This window comes from Pituophis catenifer, unplaced genomic scaffold, assembly GCF_029215685.1.
Source record: "Pituophis catenifer annectens isolate HBS135680 unplaced genomic scaffold, rPitCat1.0.hap2 SCAF_7, whole genome shotgun sequence".
Lineage (NCBI taxonomy): Eukaryota > Metazoa > Chordata > Lepidosauria > Squamata > Colubridae > Pituophis > Pituophis catenifer.
Window position 1 is genome coordinate 4,893,605 of NW_027256887.1, and position 24,862 is coordinate 4,918,466.

The 24,862-nt window shown below is 45.8% G+C and overlaps 1 protein-coding gene across 1 annotated transcript in view; it reads left to right on the plus strand.

Annotated features, from left to right (window-relative positions):
* COG5 (component of oligomeric golgi complex 5) overlaps positions 1-24,862 on the plus strand; it is a 156,665-nt gene that overhangs the window by 61,396 nt on the left and 70,407 nt on the right. The window contains exon 8 of the mRNA XM_070946699.1: positions 23,449-23,611. Within this exon, the coding sequence (XP_070802800.1) occupies positions 23,449-23,611 (163 nt within the window). The remainder of the gene's footprint in view (positions 1-23,448; positions 23,612-24,862) is intronic.

Here is a 24,862-nt window from a genome sequence, read left to right on the forward strand (position 1 = left end):
TTCCCATCACTACATAATTAAATGACTCTTTAGGTCTAGGACCCAGCCTCTCTAACCGACCCAATCAAGAGTGTGTCAGAAGTGTTACAGAGCGAAGTCTGAGCTGCGATGCACAAATATTATCTGAAAGCTGTAAAAGTCTCAGTATGTTCATACATGAAGTGGATCCTAAAATGGTTTTAAAAGAATGTAAAAAGGCCAGTCCTTCAACACCAGCTTATAAATCAGGGTTTAATCAACATTAAAAGGCCTGAACTTCAACTCCCAGAATTCCCCAGCCAGCATGAAGTTAAAGTCCAGACATCTTAAAGCTTAGATTGAGAAACAGTTATAAATATTGGGGTCCTCCGTATTCTCTGAGCTTGGTGGTTTTCCTGAAGACGTTCCATTACCATACTAGGTAACATCATCAGTGCTACGAGGGAATGGGATTTGTGGATGGAAGAGGAGAAGAGGAGGAGGAGGACTGTGGGGTCCTCGGTGCTCTCTGAGCTGGGTTGTTTTCTTCAAAGATGTTTCATTACCAAACTAGATGACATTATCAGTGCTGACTGACATCCTAGCATCGATCATGTACTTACTTTGGCAAGGAAACATCTGCAAGTAAATAACCCAGCTCAGAGAGCACTGAGGACCCCACACTTCAACCCTGAGCTACAAATATTCTCTTCTATTGGTAGTTATAAACTTCATACAGAATGAAACTCCGTTCTTCCTCCAAACTCGTCAAATTTTGCGCTACTGCGGTGTAAGAACGCATCAAACAACATTTCCTAGAAACACGGTGGACATTGGTCGGTTGAAACCTTTGGCGATTGGGTAAACAGATATGAATTCCGTTTCCACGGCCATCTTTTTGAATTTGCTCACAAATGAGTCCTTCAGAGACACCGAGAAGGAGGGATCAATAATATATTACGAGCTGAGGAGCATTACCGTTTTATTACAGGCATGAAAGTCGGCAGACCTCCAGAGCGAGTTTCAAAGTTTGCAAGTGACAATATCCCTTCTGGATAGGCTCGTGATGGCGAACCTATGGCACACGTGCCAGAAGTGGCACACAGAGCCATGTCTCCAGGCACGCCAGCCATTGCCCGTTGCTGTTCTGCTTTTCTAGATTCCAGTGTGCACAAGCGCTGCGGCCAGCTGGTTTTCGCACATGTGGGAGCACCGGAAACTGTAAGAGCAGCTCCCTGGCATGCATGACCTGGGAAGGGCAAAAAGTGGGTGTACCGGAAGTCCGGAAATGGGCCCATTTCCGGCCTCCGGAGGGTCTCCAATGCCTGGGGGAGGCTGTTTTCGCCCTCCTGGAGGTTCGAGGAAAGCCTCCGGAGCCTGGGGAGGGCAAAAACGCCCCTCCGCCGTGGTGCAGGAAGCCAAGTAGGCCACACCCCATGGTCACACCCACCTAGCAACTGGGCAGTGAACCGGTTGCTGAAATTTTTCAATCCCACCCCTGCGCTAGGTTTATGACTTCTTTAACTCTGCCCCCAATTCTGTCTTTTCCTACAAATAGAGACTGAGACCCAATTTACTAGGAGTTTTAGTGCTGGGTTAGGGATAATTACTTTGCCAAAAAATAGGACGATAGGTTGTAATGTTTCTCCCCATAAAATAATTATTTTCCAGTGAGGTCTTATTTTGGGGGAAATGTGGTACTAAATGCACCCATCTGGTTGACAAATTTAACTGGGACTTATTTTTGGGGTAGGGCTTATATTACAAGCATCCTGAAAAAATCATGCTAGGGCTTATTTTCTGGTTGTGTCTTATTTTTGGGGAAACAAGGTAGTGGGTAGCATTCCTGCTGGTAGTAATGATAAGTTTTATCAGATCCCTTATAACTCTAGGTGAGAGTAATGGGAGATACTATTTTTTAATGGGAATTGGGTGAAAGGGTTAATAAGAGGGAATTACGGATAGGAATACAGGTAGTCCTTGACTTACGACACAACTGAGCCCAAAAATTATGTTGTTACTTGAAACATTTGTTAAGTGAATTTTGCCCCATTTTACAACCTTTCAAGCCCCAGTTGTTAAGTGAATCATTGCAGTTGTTAAATTAGCAACCCGACTATTAATTGAATCTGGCTCCCCGTTGACTTTGCTGGTCAGACGGTCATAAAAGTGGTTCATGTGACCTCCGGACACTGCAACCGTCATAAATACGAGTCAGTTGCCAAGTACCTGAATTTTGATCATGTGACCAGGGGGGGTGCTGAAACAGTCGTAAGTGTGAGCAACGGTCATAAGTCACTTTTTTTCCCAGTGCCGTTGTAACTTTGAACAGTCACTAAATGAAGTGTTGTAAGTCGAGGACTACCTGTATAAGGTCTTGGACATTAGCAAAAGCTGAGTATGTATCTGACAGCTGTTTCAACTTTATGCTTGTAAAGGTGCAGTATGTTTTATAACAAAAATGAAGTGGTTATTTTTTTTTTTTTCTTGGTGAATTTACTCAAAGTACAAGCTCTGCATTTTGCATGGAACATTTTTTTTCCCCTTGTGACCACCGAGTGCAGTGGAGTTTTTACAAAAAAACTGGTGCCTCCTGCAGTGAAGACTCCCTGAGAGATTTGAAAGATCTTCAGTTTATCAGACTCCCATTTTGGTTACCATAGTAAATATAGATTGGAACAAGGAGGCGTCTCAATTTCAGACTCTATTTGATTCCATTTTGTGGAACGACGGTTTGTGAACAAAATGGCACCATGTAGATAGAGAAAACACGGCTGTAGTTTCTTTGACGTTGACTACCGTTGAGACAAGCCAGGAGTGAGATCCAGCAGGTTCTGACAGGTTCTGGAGAACCGGTAGCGGAAATTTTGAGCAGTTCGGAGAACCGGCAAATACCACCTCTGGCTGGCTCCCGAGTGGGGTGGGAATGGAGATTTTGCAACATCCTTCTCCCAGGAGTGGGGAGGGAATGGAGATTTTGCAGTACCCTTCCCCTGGAGTGGGGTGGGAATGGAGATTTTGCAGTATCCTTTCCCTGCCACGCCCACCAAGCCACACCCCCCCCACCACGCCCACCAAGCCACGCCCACAGAACCAGTAGTAAAAAAAATTGGATTTCACCACTTGAGACAAGCTACTGAAGATGGCTGGTCCGTCTGCATTTGAAATACAAAGGCGGTGAAGTGGTTGTTTTGTTTCCCCAGTCTACAGATCTGCACATGTACAGCTGCAGACAGTGGTGGTATTTAGCCGGTTCAAACTGGTTCAGGCGAACCGGTAGTGGTGACTGCGGATAGCCACATTTTCTAAGCCGTGTGCATGCAAGCAAGCCATGCGCGCAAGCAAAGCGCATGCACGGAAGGCCGGGTGCATGTGTGGTGAACCAGTGGTAAAAATATGGGAAACCCACCTCTGGCTGAAGAGTGATACATTTTCTGATAAACATTGGACTTTTTTCTTTGTTCTTGTTTCTTGTTTTCATTTGTTTTCAACAGAAACACTTTTAGGGATGCTACCAATTAAGAAAAAAATATTATGATAATCCATAGCATAATATTTTTCTTAATTGGCGACGTCAGAGAAAACGTGCATATATCTATTTTTGTCACTTTTAAGGTGTTTTGTCATTCCCTTTTCCTTTTATGTTAGTTTGTGTTTTAATGTCTGACGTTCAAATTTAATATATTATAAAAAAAAAGAGAGGAAAACAGAAAAATATTACAACAATCCATCTAAAATATGTATTCGTCAGAAATGTTCAGGAAATTATTCTAAAATGCCCGTGTTTTAATTTGATTCATTTAATGAGGGATCCTTGGTGCTCTCTGTTTTCTTGCAGACGTTTTGTTACCCAAACTAGGTATGTAGTCTTTTTTCAGTTTTTATTGGTTTATAGCCGTGATGGCAAACCTATGGTGGGACCGGAAGTTGGCAGACAGGCCATTTTCGGCCTCTGGGGGCCTCTGGGCGGGGGGAGGCATTTTTTGCCCTCCCCAGACTCCTAAAAGGCTCTGGAGGCTGGGGAGGGGAAAAAACGGGCCTTCTGGTCCCACCAGAAGTTGGCAAATGGGCCATTTCTGGCCTCCGGAGGGCCTCTGGGAGGGTGGGGAAGTCCGTTTTCGCTCTCCCCAGACTCCTAGAAAGGCTCTGGAGGCTGGGTAGAGCAAAAAACGGGCCTTCCGGTCCCACTGGAAGTTGGCAAATGGGCCGTTTCTGGCCTCTGGAGGGCCTCTGGAAGGGTGGGGAAGGCTGTTTTTGCCCTCCCCAGACTCCTAGAAAGGCTCTGGAGGCTGGGGAGAGCAAAAAACGGACCTACCATGCCATCATGTGCCAGAAGCGAGGGGGTCATGTGCGCATGCACGGGGGAAGGATGCATAGAATTATGGGGGTGGGCACGTGCGCGCGCGACACCCCCCCACACTCCGGGCACACAATGGGAAAAAGGTTAGCCATCACTGGTTTATAGTATAAAATAGAAAAGCAAATAGTGGGAAAAATACGGGAGGGAAAAGAAAAAGGGGAAGTGTAGAAAAGAAGGGGAAAAAGGGGGGAAAAGGTGTTGATTTCCAGCTCCCTTTGGTGCAGTAGAATAAAACAGTAATATCAAATCTCAACTTTTTACTTTTACATAATAGTATAAACTAGCCATTTCTATAACAACCGATCTATCTAATTGGTAAAACCCAAAATCAAAATTTGATTTTCCTCCCCCCCCCCACCACAAGCACAAAGTCCAGAAGCGGTTTCCAAGTAGAAACTAAAGTAATCGTATTTTTTTTCTTTGATCAAAGCAGTCAATTTGGCCATCTCTGCTAACGCCATTTTTGCAGCCGTTCATCCATTGTGGGGATCAAAACATCCTTCCATTTTTATGCATAAAGTAAAATTGCTGCCATCCAACATATATAACATCAAAGTTCCCCATTTTTTTCCCCCAAGTTTTTCCGCTAAACCCAAAAGAAAAGTTTCTGGTCTTATCTTTAGATTGACTTTAAGAATTTTCTGTATTAGAATATGAGTCCTACTTCAATATTTCTTTGCTTTATCACATGTCCACCATAAAGGATAAAAGGTTCCTTCTTAACGTCGACATTTCCAGCATTCATTTGAAATACTTTTGCAAACAATTATTTTTACATGTCCAACACACCTTCCTCCTTTTATTTTTTCCCAAAACAACAACCCTGTGAGGTGCGTTGGGCTGAGAGAGGGGTGATTGGCCCAAAGTCACCCAGCTGACTTTCATGGCTGTAGCAGAACTAGAACTCCCGGTCTCCTAGTGATTGGCCCAAAGCCACCCAGCTGTCTTTCATGGCTATGGAGGAACTAGAACTCCCGGTCTCCTAGTGATTGGCCCAAAGTCACCCAGCTGGCTTTCATGGCTATGGCAGAACTAGAACTCCCGGTCTCCTAGTGATTGGCCCAAAGTCACCCAGCTGGCTTTCATGGCTATGGAGGAACTAGAACTCCCGGTCTCCTAGTGATTGGCCCAAAGTCACCCAGCTGGCTTTCATGGCTATGGCAGAACTAGAACTCCCGGTCTCCTAGTGATTGGCCCAAAGTCACCCAGCTGGCTTTCATGGCTGTAGCAGAACTAGAACTCCCGGTCTCCTAGTGATTGGCCCAAAGCCACCCAGCTGTCTTTCATGGCTATGGCAGAACTAGAACTCCCAGTCTCCTAGTGATTGGCCCAAGGTCACCCAGCTGTCTTTCATGGCTATGGCAGGACTAGAACTCCCGCTCTCCTAGTGATTGGCCCAACGTCACCCAGTTGTCTTTCATGGCTATGGCAGAACTAGAACTCCCTGTCTCCTAGTGATTGGCCCAAAGTCACCCAGCTGTCTTTCATGGCTATGGCAGGACTAGAACTCCCGCTCTCCTAGTGATTGGCCCAAAGTCACCCAGCTGTCTTTCATGGCTATGGCAGGACTAGAACTCCCGCTCTCCTAGTGATTGGCCCAAAGTCACCCAGCTGTGTTTCATGGCTATGGCAGAACTAGAACTCCCAGTCTCCTAGTGATTGGCCCAAAGTCACCCAGCTGGCTTTCATGGCTATGGCAGAACTAGAACTCCCTGTCTCCTAGTGATTGGCCCAACGTCACCCAGTTGTCTTTCATGGCTATGGCAGGACTAGAACTCCCGCTCTCCTAGTGATTGGCCCAAAGTCACCCAGCTGGCTTTCATGGCTATGGCAGAACTAGAACTCCCAGTCTCCTAGTGATTGGCCCAAAGTCACCCAGCTGGCTTTCATGGCTATGGCAGAACTAGAACTCCCAGTCTCCTAGTGATTGGCCCAAAGTCACCCAGCTGGCTTTCATGGCTATGGCAGAACTAGAACTCCCTGTCTCCTAGTGATTGGCCCAAAGTCACCCAGCTGTCTTTCATGGCTATGGCAGAACTAGAACTCCCGATCTCCTAGTGATTGACCCAACGTCACCCAGCTGGCTTTCATGGCTATGGCAGAACTAGAACTCCCGGTCTCCTAGTGATTGGCCCAAAGTCACCCAGCTGTCTTTCATGGCTATGGCAGAACTAGAACTCCCGGTCTCCTAGTGATTGGCCCAAAGTCACCCAGCTGTCTTTCATGGCTATGGCAGAACTAGAACTCCCGGTCTCCTAGTGATTGGCCCAAAGTCACCCAGCTGTCTTTCATGGCTATGGCAGAACTAGAACTCCCGGTCTCCTAGTGATTGGCCCAAAGTCACCCAGCTGTCTTTCATGGCTATGGCAGAACTAGAACTCCCGGTCTCCTAGTGATTGGCCCAAAGTCACCCAGCTGTCTTTCATGGCTATGGCAGAACTAGAACTCCCGGTCTCCTAGTGATTGGCCCAAAGTCACCCAGCTGTCTTTCATGGCTATGGCAGAACTAGAATTCCCGGTCTCCTAGTGATTGGCCCAACGTCACCCAGCTGGCTTTCATGGCTATGGCAGAACTAGAACTCCCGGTCTCCTAGTGATTGGCCCAAAGTTTCCCAGCTGGTTTTAATGGCTATGGCGGAACTAGAATTCCTCGTTTCCTGGTGATTGGCCTAAAGTCACCCAGCTGGCTTTAATGGATAAGGCGGAACTTGAACTCACAGTCTCCCGCTTTCTAGCCTGGTGCCTTGACCACTAGACCAAACTGGCTTTGTATCTCCAACCTATTCCACAGCTATATGAAATACGCCCAGTGTTTTTGTTGACTAAGACAAAAACGACAAGACATTTACCGGTAAATTAGGGCTTGGTAAATTAGGGCATTGGGTTTTAGAAATTACAATAGAAGAGAAATGGGAACAGGCACTTTTGAAATTGTTTCCACCCCACGTCCCTGTTGTTCTTATTGTGCTGGTGCAGCAGTGTGCCACACAATTTAATTAGGCTTCTCGTTGTTGCTACAAACATTTTTTAAAATAGAAATGGAGAGGCGAAGCCAGCAACTGTTGCAAGTAAGGACTGCAGCTACCTGTCACGACAAGGGACTTTCAAATGAAAAGGAATCATGGACTGTTTTAAAAAAACAATCCTGGTTGCCAGATTAACAGTGTCTACAGAGAGAGGGTGGGGATTGAGAGAGAGAGATTGAAAGAGAGAGAGAGAACGATTGAGAGAGAGAGAGAGAGAGAGAAAAAGATTGAGAGATTAAAAGAAAGATTTGAGAGAGAAAGAGAGAGATTGAGAGAGAAATTGAGAGAGATTGAGAGAGAGAAAGAGTGAGAAAGAGATTGAGAGAAAGTGAAAGGCATTGAGAGAGAGACAAAAAAAGTGATTGAGAAAAAGAAAGATTGAGAGAGAGAAAGAGACTGGGAGAGAGAAAGAGAGATTGGGAGAGAGAAAGAGAGAGAGATTGAGAGAGGGGGGAAAGACATAGAGATTGAGAAAGATTGAGAGAGAGAGAGAGAGAGATTGGGAGAGAGAAATATTGGGAGAGAGAAAAAGAGATTGGGAGAGAGAAAGAAATTGAAAGATTGAGAGAAAGAGATTGAGAAAAAAAGATTGAGAGAGAGAAAAAGAGATTGGGAGAGAAAGTAATTGAGAATGAGAGAGAGAGATTGAGAGAGAGAAAGACATAGAGATTGAGAGAGAGAAAAAGATTGGGAGAGAAAAAAATTGAGAATGAGAGAGAGAGATTGAGAGAGAGAAAGAGATTGAGAGAGAGAAAAAGAGATTGGGAGAGAGAAAAAAATTGAGAATGAGAGAGAGAGAGATTGAGAGAGAGAGACTGAACGAGAGAAAAAGAGATTGGGAGAGAAAGAAATTGAGAATGAGAGAGAGACTGAGAGAGAGAAAAAGATTGGGAGAGAATGAAATTGAGAATGAGAGAGAAATTGAGAGAGAAAGAAAAAGAGATTGGGAGAGAGAAGGAAATTGAGAGAACGATTGAAAGAGAGAAAGAGATTGAGAGAAAGAAAGAGAGAGAGGGAGGGAGGGAGGAGCCTCAGAATAAAAAAATATGTCTAGGTACCTTAATGGATAACTCAAATCAGCCTTTAGCAGAAATACAGGTAGTTCTCAATTTACAACCATTCGTTTAGTGATCGGTCAAAGTTACACCACCACTGAAAAAAGTGATTTATGACCGTTGCATTATGACTGTCGGCTCATTTTTATGACAGTCGTGGTGTCCCAAGGCCCCCTGTTCCCCTTTTGCCACCTTCTGATGAGAACATCGCTGGGGAAGCCAGATTCACTCCACAACCCTATGCTTAATTTAACAACCGCAGCAGTTCACTTAAGCGTGGCAAGAAAGGTCGTAAAATGGTGGCAAAACTCACTTAACCGTCTTGCTTAGCAACCGTGATTTTGGGCTCAGTTGTAGTCATAAGTTGAGGACTGTTGTGGCCTGTACGCAGCCTGTGCGGCTGGTGGCTGATTCCGACAGCGAGGAGGCTGGTGTGGTGCTGCGCCAGCAGCCTGTGCAGCTGGCACTCGAGTCGGACAATGAGGAGGCTGGAGAAGATGTGGTGCCAGAGGCAGAGATTCAGCCGGGGCCTTCAGAACCTCCAGAAGCTCCCATAAGTGAAGAGGAAGAAGAGGAGGAGCCTCTTCTCGATGCATGGGCGCGCAGAGCTGCCAAAAGGCAGGAGTGGCTCCTCAGGAGGAGGTCTCCTTGAGAGTAAGGCTTGGGGCTAATTGGCCACTCCCTTAGCCTATTTAAGGAGGAACACCAACTGAAGCAATTTGCAGGGAACAACTTCGTTCACTCTCCTTCGTGCCTCGATCTTAATTCTTTGCAAATTGCCTCTGGGCTTTCTGCCAACCATAGTAGGATTAAGATTATTTATTCTTTGGATTCTTGTAGGCTGTTAAGAAAGTGAATTAACAGCCTTTGTTTGGGAAAAAAAAAACCTTATTTAATTTAGTAAAACTAAGGTTTGTACAGACTTTGTGTGTGCTGCGTTCTTTGGGGTCCGTAGCTGGGGCAGAACAAGGACTAGATGTAATGGGAGATGAGAGTCGGTTTTTATCTATGAAATGTAGCACGTTGCAAATTGGACTTAAATAATTCAGTATTTTCACAAGCCGCGGCAACATTTCCTTTGTCCCCAAGACTGTGTCGATCCTTAATTCATTATTAGAAATAATCTAAAGAACATTGGGTCATCTTTCCGGTCGTAGAAATAAGTTATCTTTTCTTTACCAGATTCCAATTATAAAAGTCCAACACTAGTTCACAATTAATCCCTTTTTAAAGGTCATTGTAGCACATTTAAATAAAGCATGAACATTCAGCGATCTGATTGAAGCCTGCCCTTCCGTCGGGCCTTTCGGTCACAGAATAACGATAAAAATAACGTCTGCAAAGAAAAGGTCCAAGATTTCGTCTCTGGCACCGTGAATTAAATAATCTGAAGTTAAATAGATTGCATTACCCCACTGTTTAATAGAAAAACAGAATAACAGAGTCGGAAGGGGCCTTGGAGGTCTTCTAGTCCAGCCCTCTGGTCAAGCAGGAGACCTTACGGCTTATGCCATTTCAGACAAAGGGTTGCCCAATCTCTTTTTCAAAACTTCCAATGTTGGAGCACCCACAACTTCTGGAGGCAAGTCGTTCCACCCGATTTGTCGTTCTAACTGGCAGGAAATTTCTAATTGGACTTCACAAGTCCATATGCTCGGTGGGGAATTCTGGGAGTTGAAGTTCATAAGTCCATATGCTGGCTGAGGAATTCTGGGAGTTGAAGTCCATATGCTTGTTGAGGAACTCTGGGAGTTGAAGCCTACAAGTCTACATGATGGTTGAGGCATTCTGGGAGTTGAAGTCCACAAGTCTACATGATGGCTGAGGAATTCTGGGAGTTGAAGTCCACAAGTCTACATGATGGTTGAGGAATTCTGGGAGTTGAAGTCCATATGCTTATTGAGGAACTCTGGGAGTTGAAGCCTACAGGTCTACATGATGGTTGAGGAATTCTGGGAGTTGAAGTCCATATGCTTATTGAGGAATTCTGGGAGTTGAAGTCCACAAGTCTACATGATGGTTGAGGAATTCTGGGAGTTGAAGTCCACAAGTCTACATGACGGCTGAGGAATTCTGGGAGTTGAAGTCCACAAGTCTATATGATGGCTGAGGCATTCTGGGAGTTGAAGTCCACAAGTCTACATGATGGCTGAGGAAGTCTGGGAGTTGAAGCCCACAAGTCTACATGATGGTTGAGGAAGTCTGGGAGTTGACGTCCACAAGTCTACATCAGGGGTGGGCAACTATGGCCCTTTTATGACTTGTGGACTTCAACTCCCAGAATTCCTGAGCCAGCCATGCTAGCTCAGGAATTCTGGGAATTGAAGTCCACAAGTCATAAAAGGGCCATAGTTGCCCACCTCTGGTCTACATGATGGCTGAGGCATTCTGGGAGTTGAAGCCCACAAGTCTGCATGATGGTTGAGGAATTCTGGGAGTTGAAGTTCATAAGTCCATTTGCTGGTTGAGGAAGTCTGGGAGTTGAAGCCCACAAGTCTACATGATGGCTGAGGAATTCTGGGAGTTGAAGTCCACAAGTCTACATGATGGCTGAGGCATTCTGGGAGTTGAAGCCCACAAGTCTGCATGATGGTTGAGGAATTCTGGGAGTTGAAGTTCATAAATCCATTTGCTGGTTGAGGAAGTCTGGGAGTTGAAGCCCACCAGTCTACATGATGGTTGAGGAATTCTGGGAGTTGTAGTTCATAAGTCTACATGATGGCTGAGGAATTCCGGGAGTTGAAGTCCACAAATCTAAAAGTGGCTAAACGTGGACGGCTCTGGTTTAGCCTTAAAACCCTGCTTAACTTTCACAGACAACCAGGTCCTTCCTCCTTCTTGAGATGTTATATAAATCATGTAATCTAAATACACGATGAGCATCCATCCTGTTGGCAACACATTATTTTAAGTGTAGTGAGGTTCTCCATCCAACTCCATCCAAGCATTTATATCACTTTTGATAAAAAGCGAAGAGGCTTGGTTTTAGGTGTCTGAAGGGAGTAGGTGTCAGTGACTCAGAAATATAAAATTAGAACGGAGGATTTAGTGACTGGATAATCGGCCATCCGCAATTTTTGATCCAGACTTTCCCAGGCAGGTTCACAAATATCAGATGCCACTGTTTCAAATTTATCCTCGCTTAAACATAGTTAAATCTGTATATACTTTATTTATTCATTTGTATCCTGCCTTCCTTATTTTTACAAATAAGGCAACGAACATATCCAACACTACCTTCCTCGTCCTATTTTTCCCACAATAACAACCTGTGAGGTGGGTTGGGCTGAGAGAGAAGGATCGGCCCCAAATCACCCAGGTGGCTTTTATGACTAAGGTGGGACTAGAACTCACAACCTCCTGGTGATTGGCCCAAAATCACCCAGCTTGTTCTGTCCCCCTTCCCCATACAGGCAAACACAGAGCCAGGCACGCCTGCCAAGATTTTATGAAGCAATCAGACTAGAAACCCTTGCAGATAAGAGTTTTGGCAGTAAACTGCGAAATGCCTGCCAAGTCAGTTTTCACTCACAGTCAGCAAGGGAGAGTTTATCCTCAGTCCGGTTCAGTAGCAAAGAGTAATCCACGAAGCAAGAGTTCGCCAAGGTCCAATTCAAAGTATGCACAAGCCAGATTTCAGGTAACGCGATATGACTCTCAGGTTTTTAACTTTGACCGTCACAAAGCCTGAAGAGCAATCACACCCACTTTTATTCCTTGTGGGGTGTGGCTCAGTGACTCAGCTCAATCTCTGGCCCTCCCACGCCTCTTTCGTTGCTGCGCACGCTTCTCCCTCCGACGCTGCCTGGGATCAAGCCAGGATTCATCATCCTCGCTCCCTATCTGTTGTTGTTCCGATATGCTTTCCTCCTGGCATATCCCAGGCTATTCCACCTGGCCTTCGGATGGAACCTGAGGCATTGCCAGAGAGGAGGGTCCTGGAGAGGGAGACCTTATCAGTTCCTTCCCATCACCTCTTCCTCTGTTAGGGCAGGCTCGGGAGTCGGGGTCACAACACAGCTGGTTTTCATGACTAAAGCAGGACTAGAACTCACAACCTCCTGGTGATTGGCCCAAAGTCACCCAGCCGGCTTTCATGGCAGAGGTGGGACTAGAACTCACAATCTCCTGGTGATTGCCCAAAATCACCGAGCTGGCTTTCATGACTAAGACAGGACTAGAACTCACAACCTCCTTGTGATTGGCCTAAAGTCACCCAGCTGGCTTTCATGACTAAGGCAGGACTAGAATTTACAATTTATTTATTTATTTATTTATTTTATTGAATTTATATACCACCCTACTCCCGAAGGACTCAGGGCGGTGAACAGCCATAGAATAAAACATATAAATACAAAATTTAAAATAAAATAAAACGAATTAAAGAATTTGGCTGAACAAATTTAAAACCCCAATAATTTAAAACCAAATTTAAAATTTCCATTTAAAAAGGGGAAAGACTTAGGTCAGGCCAGCTTAATGAAATAAGAAAGTCTTGAGCGCGCGACGAAAGGTACGCAGATCCGGGATCCTCCGTATCTCCGGGGGGAGCTCGTTCCAGATCGTAGGTGCCCCCACAGAGAAGGCGCTCCCCCTAGGGGCCACCAGTCGACATTGTTTGGCCGACGGCACCCGGAGGAGCCCCTCTCTATGGGAGCGTACTGGTCGGTGGGAGGCTATTGGTGGTAGCAGGCGGTCCCGTAAATATCCAGGTCCTAAACCATCTCACAATCTCCTGGTGATTGCCCAAAATCACCCAGCTGTTTTCATTGCTAATGGGGGACTAGAACTCACATTCTCCTGATGATTGGTCCAAAGTCACTCAGCCAGCTTTCATGGCTAAGGGGTGACTAGAACTCACGATCGCCTAGTGATTGGTCCAAAGACACCCAGCCAGCTTTCATGGCTAAGACAGGACTAGAACTCACCGTCTCCCAATTTCTTGCCGTAACCACTGGACCAAACTGGCTTTATAATTTGATTACGGTAACATTCATCTTATAATTAAAACAAACCTAAAGAACTAATTATTTCTCTCAACCGAACTACAGTCTGTCTCCTTTTATTCAGCCGCTGCAGTTTCTTTGAGAAATTTCGTTGCGTAACGTTGACATGTCTGTTTTTGTTTTTATTTTATTTTTTTTCCTAATCTTACGGTTCCTCTCAAAGTTAATAAGCTTCCCTTAAAAGAAAAAAAAAACTGCCAATGGAGTAACCAGCTAGAAGATGTTTACTTTGGAGAGCACTGACGTGTAGATTTGAGAAATAAAAATTACAGGCACCATTCTTTTCAAAACGCCAGTAATCTCTATTTATAGACTGAGGCATAAACTTCTTGTCTTTGGTTTATTCATGAAGACACGTTTGTGTAATCATCCTAGCATTGCACCAAATAAAAAAATTTAAATATGCAGCTGCATAATCAATGGAATGAAATGTTGATTAACACTCCTCACCCCAACCTTGAGGAGAAATGTAATTAATAGCTGTGTTGGTATCCGAGAAGATACGTGAATAGGTCTGTCCATTCTGAGTCATTTATATCGTAAACTTTCCATTCAAAGCCTTATAAATACAACAAGCATCTATTCAGGGGTGGGCTTCAAAAATTTGAGTCAGGGGTTCTCTGCCTGGTTGCTGGGTGGGCGTGGCCATGGTGGGCGTGGCCTAGTCGGCCTCCTGTACCACGGTGGGGATTGGGCGTTTTTGCCCTCCCCAGGCTCCGGAGGCTTTCCTCGAGCCTCCGGGAGGGCGAAAATGGCCTCCCCAGACTCCGGAGGCCCTTCCCGGACTTCCAGTAGGCCCGTTTTTCACCCTGTCCAAACCTCCGCGCACGCCCTGCACTTACCTGCATCCAAAAGGAACCACGTGGGAACTCCGGGGAGGGGTTGGGCGGGGCCAGCCAGGAGTGGGATTTGGGGGTTCTCCAAACTGCACAAAATCTTAGCTAGAGGTTCTCCCGAACCCCTGCGAACCCCCAGCAGCCCACCACCTCTGCATCTACTCTGCCTCTCTTACCTCCTTTGTCGGCGTTCCTTCTTGTATGACACTTTTAAATGCAGGCAGTCCTCGACTTACTACAACAGCACCGGGGGAAAAATGGCTTACAGCCGTTGCCGTTTCACCAGAATCATGTGAGCAAACTTAGAACACTTGGCAACTGGCATGTACTTATGACGGTTGCAGCGTTCCGGGGTCACGTGATCCCTCTTTGCGACCTTCTGACAGGCGAAGTCAATGGGGAAGCCAGATTCACTTAACAACCGGGTTACTAACTTATCAACTGCCGTGACTCACTTAATCACTGTGGCAAGAAAAGTCGTAAAACGGGGCAAAACACCCTTAACAAATGTCTCGCTTAACCACATACATTTTGGGCTCGATTGCGGTCGTTAAGTCGAGGACTTCCTGTCATTCAAAGCTACCTGTCATTTCACGTCAGGGCTTCTTGACGTTACGTAGTACTACTAATGATCAGCATTATCTATTTATTAAATTTATTTGCAGCCTATCTCTCTCTGGGGCTCATCTTAGGTAGCTTGCAACAATAAAAAAGAAGAAATACAAGCCTAAAGTCTTTTTAAGAGGATTTTATTTACATAAGGGAATATTTTTTAGTGGTGTGGGCAGAAGAATAAAGATACTAAGAATTATTAAGTATGGTAGTCTTGTGGGAAAGTGGGTGGAGACAGGTTAGTTTATTGATTTATTGATTGTTTAGTTTAAGAAAAGGGATATTATGTTTAGATATGAATATATGTAAAAGATTTGAGTTAAGAGATATAACGATGGGGGTGAAGGAAATGGGTAGACTATGAATTGAATAAATGTTAAATTAGAATTTATTATATAGTTTTATAGCGGAAGGCTTTGAAATGTTATATTAATATACATAAAAGATTTGATTTAAGAGATATATGTATGGGGGGTTAGAAAAAGGGTAGATTATGAGCAGAAATCGCTAAACTGGGAGATATAATAATATTATTATGCTAAATTAGGAGTTATTATATAATGTTATAATAGAATGTCATTTTGAAATGTATAGTATAAGGGGGATATGATAATATTATTAGAAAGAAAGGGTCAGCATAAGGGATGGAGTAAGGGGATGGTAAAGTATTATATAATCTGTTATGAACTTGGATTTTATTATGAAGAAGTCACAGGGGGAGGGGATGGGGAGGGGGGTTAGGGAGGAGGGAGTCACTCATGCCCTTGTCACCTCCCGCCTGGACTATTGCAACGCTCTCTACATGGGGCTCCCCTTGAGGAGCACCCAGAGGCTCCAACTGGCGCAGAGTGCGGCCGCGCGGGTGGTAATGGGAGCGACATGGCGTTCCCATGTAACACCCCTCCTGCGCGAGCTGCACTGGCTCCCGGTGGTCTTCCGGGTGCGCTTCAAGGTTTTGGTTACCACCTTTAAAGCGCTCCATGGCTTAGGACCCGGGTACTTGCGGGACCGGCTACTACCACCAATAGCCTCCCACCGGCCGGTACGCTCCTATAGAGAGGGGCTCCTCCGGGTGCCGTCAGCCAAACAATGCCGACTGGCGGCCCCCAGGGGGAGAGCCTTCTCTGTGGGGGCACCTACTATCTGGAACGAGCTCCCCCCAGAGATACGGAGGATCCCGGATCTGCGCACCTTCCGCCGCGCCTTAAAGACCTTACTATTTCACCAGGCCGGGCTGGCCTAATTTTCCCCCTCTTTTATAAAAGATTTTTAAAATTTTAAATATCTTTTAGTATTTTATATATTCAATTTTAAATTGGTTTTAAAAGTTTGGGGTTTTAAATTTGTCGGGGCCAAAATTATTTAATTTGATTTTATTCTATTTTTTAAATTTTGCATTGTATGTGTTTTTATTGTTTGGCTGTGCACCGCCCTGAGTCCTTCGGGAGTAGGGCGGTATAGAAATCTAATAAAATGAAAAATGAAATGAAAATGAAAAAAGGGAGAAAAATTTGTATTTGAAAAACTTTTTCAATAAAAAAAAAGAAGAAGAAATGAAAAGAGTGTAAACAGGACAGAAATAAAATAATAGAACAATAAAATAAAGGATGCAAAAGAAGTCAACAATAATAGAATAACATGCTGGACAATTTGACTCAATTTGACTCAGCAGTTCATCAGCATTCCTATTCCCCCAGAATCTAATTTAATTTGCTTTCCACTTCTTTATTTAGGACATTATTTATCTATTTTGACTTGATCTGTTCTTAATTTATATCAATTATGCCTGTAATTGAAGTAGCCCTCCTTTGTAGTTTTGTGTCTCTCGTCAATGTAGGTAGTCCTTGACTTAACGACCAGAATTGAGCGCAAAATTCCGGTTGTTAAGTGAGACATTTGTTAAGTAAGTTTTGCAGCCATTTTTACAACCTTTCTCACTACGGTTGTTAAGTGAATCACTGCAGTTGTTAAGTTAGTAACCCGGTCGTTAAGCGAGTCCGGCTTCCCCCTTGACTTTGCTTGGCAGAAGGTCTCAAAAGGGGATTGTGTGATCCCAGGACACTGCAACCGTCATAAATATGAGTCAGCTGCCAAGCATCACAATTTTGATCACGTGTCTGTGGGAATGCTGCCATGTGAGTGTGAAAAACGGTTGTCGGTCACTTTTTTCCAGTGCCGTCGTAACTTTGAACGGTCACTAAATAAACTCTCGTAAATCAAGGACTACCTAATACTCATTTCCCCCCCAGAATCTAAATTATTTTTTTTTCTTTATTTAGGCCTTTCCTTATTTTGACTTGATCTGTTTTTCATTTTTATCGTTTGGGCAAGTTACTGAACTAGCCATCCGGTTGTATAATATAGTATAGCCCTGTGATGGCGTAGTAGTATAGTAGTATATAGTAGTAGTATAGTAGTATAGTATAGCCCTGTGATGGCAAACCTATGGCAGGTGTGCCACAGGTGACACTCAGCGCCCTCTCTGTGGGCATGCGAGCCATCGCCCCAGTTCAGCTCCGCTGCGCATGCGCCTCCCACAAGCCAGGTGGTCTTTTGCCGCGCATGCGGGGGGGGGCAAGGCGCGTGCGGGGGGCATGCACGCACGTGCGGGGGCAGGGCACTGTGGGGAGCATGCACGCACGTGCGGGGGCAGGGCACGTGCAGGGCAGTGCACACATGTGAAGGGGGGTGGGGGGGCCACATGGGGGGACCGGGGGTATGCATGGGGCGCACGTGTGCATTGCATTTTGATGGTTCAGGCACACACTGTGGGCACTCGGTCTGGAAAAAGTTAGCCATCACTAGTATAGCCTTTATTGTCAATGTACATCATATATCATATACGGACGCGGTGGCTGAGTGGCTAAGATGCTGAGCTTGTTGATCGAAAGGTCGGCAGTTCAGCAGTTCTAATCCCCAGTGCCGCGTAATGGGGTGAGCTCCCGTTACTTCTGCCAACCTAGCAGTTCGAAAGCACGTCAAAAATGCAAGTAGAAAAAGAGGGACCGCCTTTGGTGGGAAGGGAACAGCGTTCCGTGCGCCTTTGGCGTTGAGTCATGCCGGCCACATGACCACGGAGACGTCTTCGGACAGCACTCGCTCTTCTTCGGCTTTGAAACGGAGATGAGCACCGCCCCCTAGAGTCGGGAACGACTGGCACATACGTGCGAGGGGAACCTTTACCTTTACTTTTACCTCATATATACAACAAAATTTGGTACTTTTGCCTGTGTTTCCACTACGCAGCCATTCTGGGTAAACGGTTTTTTAACAGCTGTTCCCTTTTTGATAAGATACACGTTGCGCGAAATATTTTTTTCCCCCTGGTCTTCGCAGTTCTGTTAGTGCACGTTGTTGTTGTTGACGGCTTGATTCTTAGCAGGTTCTAAGCTAATGAAATTTAGCCCAGCTACGAATACATACACAACATTAATCAAGAATATCTACCGCAGCACAATCCAAATTTGCGGCCTGGCGAACCTGGAAGAAACGTGACAGAAATTTGTCTTCCCTTGGGTTGATAATCTGATTTCCCCCCCCCCCTTCTCCTACACGTAATCACTTTAATTTCTATAGGTTCTCCGTCTCGTTCATGACATTCTGAATAATCGCAGAATCGGAGCGGGAGGGCGTTCTCTGAAATTCATGCCGCAAACCTAGGATTGCGCTTTTCGGATCCTACATTAAATTATGACGGCATGATTGTTCTGATGATTAATGCAAATGAGAAACTAATCTGTGGGGGGGTTTTCCCCCACCCCCCAAGCAAGAGTTGAGCAGTGGGGGTAATTGGCCTGCTTTAATACTTTGACTGTTTAACGAATAGATCAAGTGTTTTGGAGACTTTTTTTCCAACAGGTAGTCAGGGGTGGGCTTCAAAAATTTTAGCAAGGGGTTTTCTGCCCGGTTGCTGGGTGGGCGTGGGCATGGTGGGCATGGCCTAGTTGGCTTTCTGCATCATGGGGGGCATATTTGCCCTCCCCGGGCTCCGGAGGCTTTTCTCGAGTCTCCAGGAGGGCGAAAACTTCCCGAACTTCTGGTCGGCCCGTTTTTCCCCTCCCCGAGCCTCCGTGTGTGCCCTTCACTTACCGGCATCCAAAACAGGCCGCGTAGGGACTCCTGGGAGGGGAGCGGCGGGGTGGGCGAGGCCAGCCAGGAGTGGGATTTGGGAGCAAGAGGAAGAGGGGATGGAAGAGAAGGAGAGGGGAGGAGCAGGAGGGGGAGGAGGAGGAGGAGGGGAGGGAGGAGGAGGGAAGGAGCAGGAGGAAGAAGGGGAGGGGAGGGAGGAGGAGGAGAGTGGGGAGGAGGAGCAGGAGGAAGAGGAGGAGGGGAGGGAGAAGGAGCAGGGGGAGGAGCAGGAGCAAGAGGAGGGGAGGGAGGAGCAGGAGCAAGAGGAGGAGGAGGGGAGGGAGGAAGAGGAGAGTGGGGAGGAGGAGCAGGAGGAAGAAGAGGAGGGGAGGGAGAAGGAGTGGGGAGGAGCAGGAGCAAGAGGAGGAGGAGGGGAGGGAGGAAGAGGAGAGTGGGGAGGAGGAGCAGGAGGAAGAAGAGGAGGGGAGGGAAAGGAGCGGGGAGGAGCAGGAGGAAAAGGAGGAGGAGGAGAGGGGGCGGAGGAGGAGGAGAGGGAGTAGGAGGAGAGGAGCAGGAGGGGGAGGGGAGGGAGTAGGAGGAGCAGGAGAGGAGCAGGAGGGGGAGGAGCAGGAGGGGGGAGGAGGAGGGGAGGGAGTAGGAGGAGAGGAGCAGGAGGGGGAGGGGAGGGAGTAGGAGGAGCAGGAGAGGAGCAGGAGGGGGAGGAGGAGGGGAGGGAGTAGGAGGAGAGGAGCAGGAGGGGGAGGGGAGGGAGTAGGAGGAGCAGGAGAGTAGGAGTAGGAGGGGGAGGAGCATGAGGGGAGGGAGGAGCAGGAGAGTAGGGAGGAGGAGCAGGAGGAAGAGGAGGAGGGGAGGCAGAAGGAGCAGGGGAAGGAACAGGAGCAAGAGGAGGAGGAGGGGAGGGAGGAGCAGGAGGAAGAGGAGGAGGGGAGGGAGAAGGAGCAGGGGAGGAGCAAGAGCAAGAGGAGGAGGAGAGGAGCAGGAGGGGGAGGGGAGGGAGAAGGAGGAAAAGGAGGAGGAGAGGAGCAGGAGCAGGAGCAGAAGGGAGGAGGGGGAGGGGGAGGAGAGGGGAAGAGGGGAAGAAGAGCAGAAGAAAAAGGAGGAGGAGCAGAGGGAGGGGAGGAGGAGCCGAAGGAAGGAGGAAGGGGAGGAGGGGGGAGGAGGAGCTGGAGCAGGAGGCAGAAGAGGAGGAGGGGAAGGAGGAGGAGGGGAGGGAGAAGGAGCAGGGGAGGAGCAAGAGGAGGAGAGGAGCAGGAGGGGGAGGGGAGGGAGAAGGAGGAAAAGGAGGAGGAGAGGAGGAGGAGCAGGAGCAGAAGGGAGGAGGGGGAGGGGGAGGAGAGGGGAAGAGGGGAAGAAGAGCAGAAGAAAAAGGAGGAGGAGCAGAGGGAGGGGAGGAGGAGCCGAAGGAAGGAGGAAGGGGAGGAGGGGGGAGGAGGAGCTGGAGCAGGAGGCAGAAGAGGAGGAGGGGAAGGAGGAGGAGACTGTGGAATATTACATTTCATTGCCCCACTAGGTAACATCATCATTGCTAGAAGGGGGGGTGGGGTTTTGCAGAACAGAGGAAGAGGAGGAGGAGGAGGTGGCATCTGAATACAAAATGCAGAACAATAATCAGACCATGTTTTGCAAAACAGGGTAAAGGCCCCGAAAAAATGCAAATGATATTTCGGGATCACCTTTATCATTGCCTCCTAATCAAATCTAAATACCCAGTTCTCATTTGTAACTCCTTTGTTCAGATCAAGGGCTGTATTATACGTAATATTTGGCTTCTGGCCACACATGAAATACGTCATTTTAATGTAAGGATCCCAGAAGCTGTTCATCTAATCTGTAATCCAGGATTCTGATCTCTCTCTTTTTTTTTTTTCATATAGTTGACATTCAAATTAGAAATACAAAAAAGCAGCTTAATTTTTTTTTTCTTTTCCTTTCTCTTCCTAGTTGGCCAAAACGTCTGGGACTTTATAGCATATCCATATTATACAAATGATGTTGTAGATTGAAGCAAAGGATCCGTGTGATTATACAAATTGGGCATTTATGTAAAACCAAATTACATATGTTCAAATGTACAGGCACATCCTTCTTCCTGTAGTTTCATAAAGTGAAGGCTTGCCATACAGAGAGCTGCAACGCAATGTGACTTAGGCAGCATCTGCCCACATGTCTTACTTACATACTACAGCCTGAGAATACTAAACACGGGTTGAAAATAAACTGGTGCAAAAAAAAAAAAAAAAAAAGGATATCAAGTATTTTAGACAGTAGCAATTGCTTACAAAATTAATATAAAAGGTTAAAGGTAAAAGTTCCCCTCGCACATATGTGCTGGTCGTTCCCGACTCTAGGGGGCGGTGCTCACCTCCGTTTCAAAGCCGAAGAGCCAGCGCTGTCCGAAGACGTCTCCGTGGTCATGTGGCCAGCATGACTCAACGCCAAAGGCGCACGGAACGCTGTTCCCTTCCCACCAAAGGTGGTCCCTATTTTTCTACTTGCATTTTTTACCTGCTTTCGAACTGCTAGGTTGGCAGGAGCTGGGACAAATCACGGGAGCTCACCCCATTACGCGGCACTGGGATTCGAACCTCTGAACTGCCGACCTTTCGATCGACAAGCTCTGCGTCTTAGCCACTGAGCCATAGCGTCCCTCTTATAAAAGATTAGATAAACCTAAATACCGAGTTTACAGCAAAACGGAAGATTTTGTAGTCGAATATGGTGCAATTTTCACTGACACTTAAATCTTCAAAGAAGCATCTTATTTCTGCACATTTGGAATGAACAAAACAGTGCTAAGTTAAAGAGCAATTTATTCGTTCTAAAAGAAGATTGCTCAAAAATTATTTGCGTTGGAAAATAGTGTAGTATCAAGACAAATAGAGTTTGTATTGATGACAGACGGGGATCTCTGGATTTATTCTTTGTCAGATTTTCCAGTCTGTACCCAATTAAATTGAAGGGACGTAAGTCACAGTCAAGCTGTCCAAGTGGTTTAAATGAAGCAATGTCGAACTGAATGTACTTTGTATACAGAATAACAGAGTTGGAAGGGACCTTGGAGGTCTTCTAGTCCAACCCCCTGCTAAGGCAGGAGACCTTATACTATACCAGACAAACAGCTGTTCAGTCTCTTCTTTAAAGTCCCTAGTCATGGAGCATTTGCAACTTCTGGAGTCAGGTTGTTCCACTGGTTAACTGTTCTCACTGCCAAGAAATTTCTCCTTAGTTCCAAGTTGCTTCTCTCCTTGATTAGTTTCCATCCATTGCTCCTTGTCCTGCCTTCAGGTGCTTTGGAGAATAGCTTGACCCCCTCTTCTTTGGGGCAGCCCCTCAAATATTGGAAGACTGCTATCATGTCTCTCCTTAGTCCTTCTTTTCATTAAACTCAACGTACCCAATTCCTGCAACTGTTCTTTGTATATTTTAGCCTCCAGTCCCCTAATCCTCTTTGTTGCTCTTCTCTGGACTCTTTCTAGAGTCCCAACTTCTTTTTTATATCGTAGTAACCAAGACTGAATGGAGTATTGCAAGTGAAGTCCTACCAAGACATTATAGAGTGGAACGAACACTTCGCGCAATCTTGATTCTATACCTGTTTATGCAGCCTTTGCTACTTTACATTAGAGTGATTATAAGGTGCATTTCAAATAACATGCCTCTGTATTTTAGGTTTGATAACATATATGTATATTTCCATGTAATATATTAATGCAACTTAGCTAGAAAGCAGATGGGTTAGTCAGTAAACCGGAAACCATCCTAATGAAGTGATTAAGATAAAGGTAAATTAAAAACAGCAGTGTCAGATGGATAGAATAGGCAATAAGTCACTGTGTGTATGTATATATGTATATATAATAATAGAAATTAGTCAGTAGGTGAAGTTGTGTACTGTATATGTAAATTTGTTTTTGATTAAGAGAAACTTGTATATTTTAAATGTTTATAAGATTTAATAAAGTTTAGTTTTGAAAAAAAAAAAGATAAAGGTAAAGGTTCCCCTCGCACATATGTGCTAGTCGTTCCTGACTCTAGGGGGCGGTGCTCATCTCCGTTTCAAAGCCGAAGCGCTGTCTAAAGACATCTCTGTGGTCATGTGGCCGGCATGACTCAATGCCGAAGGCGCATGGAACGCTGTTACCTTCCCACCAAAGGTGGTCCCTATTTTTCTACTTGCATTTTTGACGTGCTTTCGAACTGCTAGGTTGGCAGAAGCTGGGACAAAGTCACGGGAGCTCACCCCGTTACGCGGCACTAGGGATTCGAACCGCTGAACTGCCGACCTTTCAATCGATCAGCTCAGCGTCTTAGCCACTGAGCCACCGCGTCCCCCCATGAGGTGGTTACACACAATAGAAAACAAAACTGATTAATCAGAGCCGGAAACAAAACTTTGTGTGAGCTCGTAAAAATTGCAGCATCGTCGATGCTGGAGGTAAACATCTCTTGCTAAAAGTCGATTCATTTATTTCTCGAGTCTTGTTTTTTTTTTTCCCTCTGTTCTAGAATCCTACTCAAGAAGGAACCGCTCTTCAAGTTTTCTACAATCTGGGAACATTAAAAGTTACAATCGCGAATGTTGTGGAGGGATATTGCACAGCCTTGGAGGAGAACGTCAGCAGCGCTTTGGATTTTAAAGTTTTGACTCAACCTTCTCAAGCAGCTAGAGGTACCATGTGTTGTTGTTATTTTGCTATACTGAACAAAACAATGCTTTGTAATTTGATATATTCCCCATAAATGGGGTATTATACAGATACCGTGTTTCCCCGAAAATAAGACCAGGTTTTATATTAATTTTTGCTCCATAAGACGCATTAGGGCTTATTTTCTGGTTAGGTCTTATTTTTTATTTTTTTTTATTTGATTTATATGCCGCCCTTCTCCGGAGACTCAGGGCGGCTTACAATGTGTTAAGTAACAGCCTTCATCCTTTTTGTATATTTATACAAAGTCAGCTTATTGCCCCCACAACTGGGTCCTCATTTCACCTACCTTAGAAAGGATGGAAGGCTGAGTCAACCTTGAGCCTGGCGAGATTCGAACCTGCAGTAATTGCAGGCAGCTGGTCTTAATAACAGGGTGCTTTAGACCACTGTACTACCAAGGGAAATACGGTACTAAATGCATCCATCCAGCTGACAATCTTAACCGGGGCTTATTTTGGTGGGTAGGGCTTATATTATGAGCATCCTGAAAAATCAAGTTAGGTTGGATCTTATTTTCAGGGAAACAGGGTAGTCCTCAACTTAAAACCATTCGTTTAACGACAGAAGTTAGAATAGCTCCGAAAAAACAGAACACAGAACATAGAATATCAGAGTTGGAAGTTATGAAGATTCTCCATCATCCAGGTCATGTTTGTTTATTTACTTATTTATTTATTTATTGGTTCGATTTATATGCCGCCCTTCTCCGGAGACTCAGGGCGGCTTACAATGCGTTAAGCAATAGCCTTCATACTTTTGTATATACCTGCTTAGTAGGGCTTTCGGGACCCCCCCAAGCCATGTTCTTTTTTATACAAAGTCAGCTTATTGCCCCCCACAATCCGGGTCCTCATCGGCCAAAGAGGTTGCAGAAAAAAATGCTTTTAAAAGCCTCTGACGATCCCAGCTGAGCCGCGCGATCATCAGAGGCTTTTTTTTTTTTAAAGCATTTTTTCAGGCCGAAGAGGTTGTAGAAAAAATGCTTTTTAAAGTAAAAAACAAAAAAAAAGCAGCCTCTGATGAGGTGGGCGGGGTAAGCGAGCGGCAACCGGGCCGGGGACCGGTTCGGGGGCGTGGCCAGCCAATGTTATTACCGGTTCTCCGAACTGCTACAAATTTTTACTACCGGTTCGTGCGAACCGGGAGCAACCCACCACTGGCGTGCTCTGTGGAGCTGGGCTGGGGCGACGGCTTGTGGGTCCGCAGAGAGG